The sequence below is a fragment of the Hakea prostrata genome, chromosome 8 (assembly GCF_041222555.1).
Source record: "Hakea prostrata isolate BN-2017 chromosome 8, UWA_Hpros_2, whole genome shotgun sequence".
In the NCBI taxonomy this organism is placed as follows: Eukaryota; Viridiplantae; Streptophyta; class Magnoliopsida; order Proteales; family Proteaceae; genus Hakea; species Hakea prostrata.
Genome location: NC_142607.1, coordinates 9,651,880 through 9,661,834, shown reverse-complemented (window position 1 = coordinate 9,661,834; position 9,955 = coordinate 9,651,880). Strand labels below are relative to the sequence as shown.

Genomic DNA, 9,955 nt, shown 5'->3' with positions numbered 1-9,955 from the left:
TTCCCATTGAGATTGTTTCTTAATACATCAAAGTGTCAACAAAGAAGAAGATCTCGACTAGTAGACTGCAAATCTCGTGCATGGCTTCGGATGGCAAGAAAAAGGGGAAATAAACTGTAAGCAGAACTCTCTCTGGGGGCTCAAGCGCCTACATCTCGCTGCTCTCACAAAGTCGAAGAAGAGGAGTGAATGATGAAATCGAAAGACTGAAACACGAAATTAGGGGTAGGGTAAAGGAAAATCATTTTAATTGTAAAATTATAGTTATATACCTTAATTTGGTACGGTACCATTTCGGTACATAATGACGGTATGAGTACTTGAAACCGATACCCTACCGTATCGAATTTCAAAATTTGGTTTTGGTAGGTACCATACCGAATATTGAACGGTGCGATTTAGACGGCATGGTAAGGTATGGTTGAACGGTTTCGCTACACAATTAAGACCCTTACCAAAAGGATTATGAAAATCTCTAATTCATATTCCAACCCAAATTTAGTCATTGGACTCATTCTATTGTTTTACCTTTTATGTTTTTCTATTTTTTTCTTCACTGACAAGTCATAACACCTAAGACCAACAACTTGCTCATGGTCAATTGTTGTCTTTGTCAAAAGTAACTTGCTTTCTCTTTCATAAATGTTTAGAAATGTCTTGGATTTTCTTTGTATACTTTAAACACCTCTTCATAACCTTTGTTTTAGCGCTTACTATGTAAAAATCATTCCAACGGGTAGAATTCAAAAGGTCAAGATAAATTAAAATGAATTTAGACCTGTCCATGGTGGAAATTTGAGTTAGCTATCCATTATCTTTAAACTCCATTGCTCCTATCACATATGATTGTTGCCAAGCACGTTTGACATGATTTATTTATTTACTGATAAACATTTGTGGTTAAAGGGTGTCACGTGACATGATATTCATGTGTTGTTAGGGCCAGGTTACGGTCTAAAATTTAAAAAATCTACGTTTCAAATTCATGGAATCATGTTCATAAATTAACTATTTGGTTGCTGCACGATGAATCATTCATTTAAACATCTTTAGAGTCAAGGTTCAAATGTTGTGTTTGTGGGGTGTCTCGGTTTCTTCTCTCTAAATCTCTGATTCCGTTATGGGTTCATCCGGGGAACCGCAGAACTCAAGACCTCCCCGTGGGAGGTAGAGTCTTTAACCACTTTACTAACTCATCATTGGCCTACAGATTCATGTTTCTAGTGTAAAAAGGTGATTCCCTAGATTTCATAAATCCAGGGATTCACACAACCAAACGGGTATAAATCTCCTATTTGTGAATCTAGAGTTTTCAAATCTTTGGATTCATGTAACCAAACAGGCTCTTAAACATTACATTTTTATATATTTTCTTTGTTTATATTAGATGTAAAAATCAAAAGAATGAGAAAAGGGTCTAAAATCAAGTTTTTGTCTATTGGTTTTTTTAATGAAAAATTGTTTTTGTTTTTGTTTATGGAAGCATAATTTTTTTAATTAATTGCAAAAAATTAATAATTTGCAATTGATTTTTACAATGACAAATCCCTCTTCTCCCATGTATTTTTGCTCATGTACTTATTCAAATTAGTCGTATTAAAACACATATTATATATGTAAAGTATGATTACCTTAAACGCCTTATTTAGCTAAATTACTGAAAATGCGCTATTTGCCATATGGACTGGTTAGTTGCTGCACGCAGGGAACGATGCTTCGATTGTTTCGCTCGGTTCGCCGCCCAGCGAACCGAGCGAAATGGCGAATAATCGCCGAGATTTCGGCGAGATCTCGGCAGCAAGAAACTTGTTCAATTCGTTCGGTCTCCTCTGACTCTACTCAGATCAGTTTCTTTTCCTTTCTCTTTTTCTTCTTCTTCTTCTCCGGCAAAAACGGCTGCTACCCACCTCAGACTCAAGGAGCATATGTCTCTTTTTCTCTCTCTCTCTCTCTCTTTCTTCTTCTTCTTCTTCTCCGGCAGAAATAGCAGCGGCTGTTAGCCTGCTACCCATCTTAGACTCAGAGCAGTAGAAAAAAAAAAGTTTTGAAGTTGGCCGGAAAATCTTGGTTTCGATTTTCCGGCGAAATCTTGTAATATCTGTTTCGGCGTCCTTTTTATTTCGCCCTCTAGCGAAACCAGCGAATATCGCCGAAATTCGCCGAATAAACGTTCCATGGCTGTATGTATCCATAACTGAACTATTGCCATATTCGAATTACTAACCCACCCTTCACACACTCGCATATGTGGATGTATAATTGTAATTTTCAAGGGTATACGTCAGACTATAATGATAAATTTACTTTTTATATTTTAGTTAAGGGAATTATGGTAATTTCTCATATAACACGAAGGGTGTCAATACGGTATCGAAACCATTTAACCATACCGAACCGCGCCGCTTAGAACCGTACCGTACTTTACCGTTTCAAAATCGGTACGGTTTATACAGAAACCGTTTTATGGAATGGTACGGTTTCAGTTTCAAACAGTGTAACGTTGGTATATACCATATACCCCACTGAATTACCGAATATCATTTTGAAGGTTAGTTTTGTAATTTTATTTTAAAGTTTAAACCCTAATAAGTTATTACAATAAGCATATGACAAGACTTTGGGTTACTTTCCTTTGATTAGCCCTTTTCCCCTTTGTATGTCTTCTACATCATGCACAACATGAAGGAGCTAGTTCCAAGGAATTTGAATTCCATAAGTGAATTTGGGTTGGTTGAACAACTTCAAGGATTTGATTGAAGCTTACTGTGGTATCTTTCTATCTTACCCATCTAAACTCTAAAGGTTGTTCATCAAGTTACTGATTAAGATCAAGCACAAAGGCACAAAAAACAACATGGTAATAAAGATTCATCCATCGACCAGCTCAAGTTCCCAACGAGTTGCCTGATCAACACAATTTATTTTGTTTCAAGTTGCTTGCAACCATGCTTTTCCAAAGATTGTTTATATGAAATACAAGTTTCCTTTCAAATTTATACTTATTCTTTAATTACAAAACAGAAAGCACGAGCCTTGAATCCCTTAATGTCTTACATGGAACGTAAACAACTGATCACTACCTCCTGTTGAATGGATCAAATGATCAATATATTGAATCACAAAAAGAAACAATGAGACTTGATGTCATGGAACATCAGCACATGACCACTTCCATAGGATGGATCTCTATTTAATGACAAAATGAATGGGTTTCATACTTTCATACCGTAACAAAACTGAACCGTGCCTTTTTTTAATACCGATTTCATACCCTACCATTTTCTAAAATTCCGTTTTCATACCGTATAGTATAAATTCGGTACGGTACAGTTTTGGTATGAGGTTTTCAAATTCAATACCATACCATACAATACCGAATTACTAGTACTGTACCGAATTGACACCTCAATACCCTTGGAAGAGTTTGGACAACCTTCATTGACGCCTGACGCTTTAGGACCATGAAAATAGAAGGGGTCTACAGAAAAAAAAAAATTTATAGAAAAATTTTAGAAGGTGCAACCTATAGTGTTCCCATTGACGCTAGTCATAAAGCGTCTTGAGCTTCTCGTGAAAAAGGAGGTGATCTGAACTCCACAAAGAACCTCTTTTTTTAGGTAATACTAACTTTTTTTTTTTGTTAAAATACTACCTACCCTTGAACGGTGTTAATTTATGTGCTAACATTTATTAGGGACCACACATGACTTTAAACCCCGATTTAGGCAACGGTAAAATTTAATATATTAACTTTACGGGTTTACCGCCTAGGAAATTCAAATTTCAAATTCAAAATGAGTGGGAAGTGGAAGAGTAACGGTCACCGTTGATTCCTAAAGCAAAATGTAAATATATAAACAACACTTTTCTGTTCTTGCTCTTCATCTCCCAGTCGTCTTCGTATACGTCTCGGCGAAGTAACCTAACCCTCACAAACTCTACTCCCATTTCTTCAGCAAAATACAGGAAAAATGAGGGAGTGCATCTCAATCCACATCGGTCAAGCAGGAATCCAGGTCGGAAACGCCTGTTGGGAGCTTTACTGTCTCGAACATGGCATCCAGGTGAGAGATCTTCACTTTCTCTTCTCTGCTAGAAATGCAAATCAACTTGATTCATCTTCTTTGATCTGATTTTTTTCATTTTTTGTTGTGTTTGCTTGGACTTTTCTTCCGTTTTCATGTAGCCTGATGGGCAAATGCCGGGCGACAAAACCGTGGGAGGAGGAGATGATGCCTTCAACACATTTTTCAGCGAAACAGGGGCTGGAAAGCATGTTCCTCGTGCCGTTTTCTTGGATCTGGAACCCACTGTCATCGATGAAGTGAGAACTGGAACCTACCGTCAATTGTTCCATCCTGAGCAACTCATCAGCGGCAAAGAAGACGCAGCCAACAACTTCGCCAGAGGCCACTACACAAGTACCTAAAAAACAGATCTCTCTCTTTCTCTTTCTGTTCAGTCATTGAAGAATCCCGATCTTGGATCTGTAAGATTGACTCGATTTCTGTTCTGTTTTTGTTGCAGTTGGGAAGGAGATCGTCGATCTCTGCTTGGATCGGATCAGGAAACTTGCAGATAACTGCACAGGTCTCCAAGGTTTCCTGGTCTTCCATGCCGTTGGAGGTGGAACTGGTTCTGGTCTCGGTTCTCTCCTTCTGGAAAGGCTCTCTGTTGATTACGGCAAGAAATCAAAGCTTGGCTTCACCGTCTACCCTTCCCCTCAGGTTTCGACCTCTGTGGTTGAGCCCTACAATAGCGTTTTGTCCACTCATTCTCTTCTGGAGCACACCGATGTCTCTGTTCTTCTTGACAACGAAGCCATTTATGACATCTGTCGTAAATCACTAGATATTGAGAGGCCAACCTACACCAATCTTAACAGGCTTGTTTCCCAGGTATTCAAAAACTAATCTTGCCCTGTTTTTTACCCCCTTTTTTTTTCTGTCAATTTTAATTCATACTTAGGCTGAGATATTTGATTTCATTCTCTAGGTTATTTCATCGCTCACAGCTTCTCTACGATTTGATGGGGCTCTCAATGTGGATGTCACAGAGTTTCAGACTAACTTGGTGCCATATCCGCGTATCCATTTCATGCTTTCTTCTTATGCTCCAGTCATATCAGCAGAGAAAGCATATCATGAGCAGCTTTCTGTTGCAGAGATAACTAACAGTGCATTTGAACCATCTTCCATGATGGCCAAATGTGATCCACGCCATGGGAAATACATGGCTTGCTGTTTGATGTACAGAGGTGATGTAGTACCAAAGGATGTCAATGCGGCTGTAGCCTCAATCAAGACTAAGAGAACAATACAGTTTGTGGACTGGTGCCCAACTGGATTTAAGTGTGGAATCAATTACCAACCTCCTACTGTTGTCCCTGGAGGGGATCTGGCCAAGGTTCAAAGAGCAGTTTGTATGATTTCGAACTCTACTAGTGTTGCAGAGGTTTTCTCAAGAATTGATCACAAATTTGATCTGATGTATGCAAAGCGTGCTTTTGTGCATTGGTATGTTGGGGAAGGAATGGAGGAAGGAGAGTTCTCTGAAGCTCGGGAGGATTTAGCTGCTCTTGAGAAAGATTATGAGGAGGTAGGTGCAGAGTCTGCAGAAGGTGAAGATGATGAAGGAGATGAATATTAGATGCTTTTAGGGGTTTTGGGTTTCTCTTTCTCTTTTATGTAGATCACCAATACACAAGGTGAAGATGATGAAGGAGATGAATATTAGATGCTCTTAGGGGTTTTGGGTTTCTCTTTCTCTTTTATGTAGAACACCAATACACTCATTGGTCTGCAATGGGAGTTAATTGGCTAGTTAAGTTGTTCAGGTTGCTTGCTTCCTCTGGTAGCTATTCCATTCCAGTTAGTTTCCAGTGTTGTTTGTTTGCTCTTCTTAATAGAATTCTCTATGAAATATCATTTGCTTCAGATAAAATCCATGGCATACGTGGTTCTCCTCCCATGTCTCAATTTTGGCCATTCTTGTCTGCAATCACGGATAAACAGAAAGAAACAAGTTCTTTGTAGCAAAAATGGTATTCTAATCCTTGTCTATCATAAATCACAGACCCCAAGAAGACAAATAATTTTAGATTTCATTCTTTCAAAACCCCCTATAGTTCTTACTTTCGATTCACCATGTTTGATTTGAATGTTTCTTACTTTCTCCTCTATTCAGAGAAGAGTAGAAGACCACTGACTCCCATTTTCAACCATAGCTAAGGTTGAGGATTACTGTTCTAGGGTTTTAGTGAATATAGGCAAAACTATAGCCCATTAACTGTTGGGCTTGTATTAATGGGCTTTTTTTGGGGTAAAGTGCCTGTATTAATGGGCTCTTTTTCTGGGTAAAAATGTATTAATGGGCTTACGAAACAGAGAAAAAATCTAGAACATTTGCTTAACTAATTGATTGCAAATGACTCCACTTGGAATTCTACCCAAAAAAAAAAACTCCACTTGGAAAAGCCATGTTTGCTAATCTTAGAACTTTAGGGTACCAAATTTCTTGCCCTCCAAACTTACCATTAGAGAAGTAGATCATATAGCATTATGGTTAGTATTTTTCATATAGACATTGATCAATGTGGATGAGATTAGGTTGTGTTATAAAAAATGGATAATATAATAATAGAGTGCATAGAGAGAAAGATTATTAAACTTTACTAATGATAGGAGATAACGAAATCCAAATAAAAGACATATACAAGTGTCAACTTTCTAAAGAAAAGAGAGAGAGAGAGTCGTGTGTTGTTGCAAGCCTCCACATAGCCAATATCACATGTTAGGAAAACGTCGCCTTTATCATATCCATAACTCTATAGATTAAGATATTTGAGAGTAGAAAAATTGAACCAAACAAATCCAAAACCTAAACCCTTGTCTCTACACCTCTCTCCATTAATCTCTTCACAAAAGTTGGAATTTGATCCCAAAACAACTCTTCTATTAGGGAATCCATCAATTTTGATACCAAAAACCCTAACTATCTCTATGAGACCATGATAATGACTTCTCCATTGATATTAATAAGAAAAGAAAAGCATTTGTTTTTTTTCTTCTTCATTTGTATTTGTTTTTTCTAGCACGTTCGTTCACTTCAATCATTTCAATGGCTTTCACCTTACAAGGTGCAGGATTAAGACGGATGCCTTAATTCTACATATTATTATCCGTAAAGTAGAGTCGAAATTGAACCTCGAACACACATATGCATGCATTTTAATCATTTGCTCAAATTATGATATGAACTTCTTTGAATAGCTTCAATTAGATGAAGAATCTCTATATTTGTATCTATATATATTTATATATATTCATATATATATATATATATATATATATATATATATATATATATATATATATATATATATATATATATCCTTGTATGGATTGAACTTCTAGACTCTTTGAGTGCGGCCATTTATGCTGACCTTTTGAGTAAGGTATGAGTTTGCTTTCTTTTGTCTTCTTCCTTCTTTTTTTCTAAATGTTTTTTAATGATAAACAAATCAAAATTAAAGATATATAATGTAAGATTAGATAAAAGACAACTCTGTTATGATTATCTGTTTTTTTAATTCTTGTATTGATAACTGTACTTTGAATATTAATTTAAAGCTAATGCAAATCAACAGAGATTTTTATCTATACAAAATCAAACTTAATTATACTTTTGACCCCAAGAGCCATGCAACAACAGCATGCGCCTTCCCTTTGGCTTTACTTTCCTCTCTTGTCTTCCCTTTCTTTTTGGCTTTTATGAATAGAATCTAATTAGATAAGAATATAGTATAGTATAGTAGCTGTAGAAAATGTCAGAAATTAGGGATTTGTCTTTCTTATCTTATCCAAAGTCCAAACCCAAATAGGTCAAAATCCATTTGGTCAAAACTTTTGGTTGCTCGATGTTGATGATGATAAATAAAAAGCAAACTAGGGTTCTTTCTATTTGGAATAGCATTTCTTCCATCCTTTCTCCCTTAAAGCTTGTATTTAGGGCAAATCACAATATATTAATACAATGCACAACTTCATATTGTTGCCCTAGTAGTAATGCTAGATGGATCGAGCCAGGTGAAGTACTCAACCCTTGACCAATCTAATCTAGTCCCAAACATGTCTTTATAACTAAAAATTTAAGCCCGGAACGTGTTCGGGTTTAAGGTAGGGTCGGGCCCATAAGGCAAGTTGCGCCCCCAAGTAATATCCATTAAGGTGTAAGTTTGACCTGATAATCCTCAATCTATGTTGAACACTAATAAGGCTGTAGTGTGTTTTTTACCTAGAAATAAGATATTGTATTAGGGGGTAATCTAGTATTATTGAAACCCTGGTTTTATTTAAATTATACGAAGTCATACTTTGTGTATTTTATCAAATATTCACTTACCGTACATGTGCTTCTAACATAATTATGACAACCTTTTAAATAGAGACATCAAAATGAAGGTGGTCTTGGATTTAAACCACCGTCTTTTTCGTGATTTTCTCGAGGTCCAGTCCTTGTGACTAGTGTGATAATGACCAAGAAAATAAATGCTCCCTAAATACTTGATCATTGAAAGGACTCTGAAATATGTTAGATTTATATTTCATCTCTAATTATGCAAATCAATTGATTATTCTTTTTTTCCCTTTTTTTTCTAATATGATTCTTTCCTTGTTTATTTCTTTATTTCATTTTTGGGTTGGCGTTCTCTTTAATGAGTTGCCATTAGTGATAAACTCCTTTCCCATCCTCCAATGATATTCCACATGTACACACGTGGCTAGATAAGATTTGGAAAGTGGCACGTGTCAGCTTTCCATTAGATAATAAACCATTTTTGGGGTAGCGAGCATTATTTAATGTGGTCAGTGCACGCCAGAATCTTTTTCAAAATAAATTATTATTGATTTTTGTTTTCAATTTATGGTTGGCTGGCTGGCTGGTGCTGTGTTACTTAGCTTGGTTTTGAAGTTGGGTTCTTCATTTTCTTTTCGGCTCTATTAATTATTTATTAATTTTTGCTTCACTCCCTTGAATCTCTCTCACATGCAATGTTCTTATAAATTAATTCATAAATCAACAATAAATTTATTTATTTCTATTTAAAAACCATTAAAAAGATAGTTGTACATTATACAGTGATGTGTTATGCCTCTATCTATTAAGTGATATTTGCAAATAAAAAGATGTCAAAAGGCCATGGTTTAAGGGCCTGTTTGGTTACAAGAATCTAGGGATTTCAAATCCCTAGATTCATAGAATTTAGGTTGATATTCATATTTTTACACTAAAAATGTGAATATGTAGATTTATGGGTATGAGGTGAAATCCCTACTATAAAAGCACTAAACATTTGCGCATTCACAAAAATCACGTCGACCAAACAGTTTTTCATAATGAAATTTTTTACAAATTCAGGTTAACCAAATAGTTAATTTTAGAACAAATTACACTGGACACCTCAAAATAGAGGCCTTAAAACACTACACCCCATTTTATGTTTAAAAAATACATAGACCCCAAAATTGAATTTTTATTAGATATATTTGTCAAATTTATCACTGAAAACTTGGTCAACGTGATTTTTGTCAATGCTTTAAGACCTCTATTTTGGGTGCCGGTGCAATTTGCTCTTACTTTTATGAATTATGATTGAGGCATTGAATTTGATTGTAGCCGTTGATATTACAACGATGATGGGGATGGTGATGATGAGGATTCCCTTTAAAGGGTTTAGAAGAAAAGGGAATTTTTATTTGACCAGAAGCTATACCTAATGACCCAATTGAAGCAATGATTAAGATCTTCCAACGTTTTAATTGGGCCCACTAAAGCCCATAAACCCTAAGACAGAAGTCTAAGGCTTACGTGTAACTTTAATGTTCATCAAAATGGGCCAGTAAAGTCCATGTTTTAAGATTGATAACTATATTATTTTATTGCCTTTAATATC

General features: G+C 36.0%; 1 protein-coding gene across 1 annotated transcript; it reads left to right on the top strand.

Annotated features, from left to right (window-relative positions):
• The first annotated feature begins 3,869 nt into the window (after positions 1-3,869).
• LOC149006744 (tubulin alpha chain) lies at positions 3,870-5,979 on the top strand. The gene is made up of 4 exons (XM_089166430.1): positions 3,870-4,064; positions 4,187-4,421; positions 4,528-4,898; positions 4,996-5,979. Exons 1-4 carry the CDS (start codon positions 3,972-3,974, stop codon positions 5,647-5,649), a joined length of 1,353 nt encoding a protein of 450 aa, XP_089022556.1. The 5' UTR covers positions 3,870-3,971; the 3' UTR covers positions 5,650-5,979.
• Positions 5,980-9,955: the final 3,976 nt, after the last annotated feature.

Coding starts and splice junctions, on each gene's coding strand:
- LOC149006744 (XM_089166430.1), top strand. CDS start 3,972: ATGAGGGAGTGCATCTCAATCCACATCGGTCAAGCAGGAATCCAGGTC. Junction 4,065..4,186: donor GTCTCGAACATGGCATCCAG/GTGAGAGATCTT, acceptor GTTTTCATGTAG/CCTGATGGGCAAATGCCGGG. Junction 4,422..4,527: donor CGCCAGAGGCCACTACACAA/GTACCTAAAAAA, acceptor TTTTTGTTGCAG/TTGGGAAGGAGATCGTCGAT.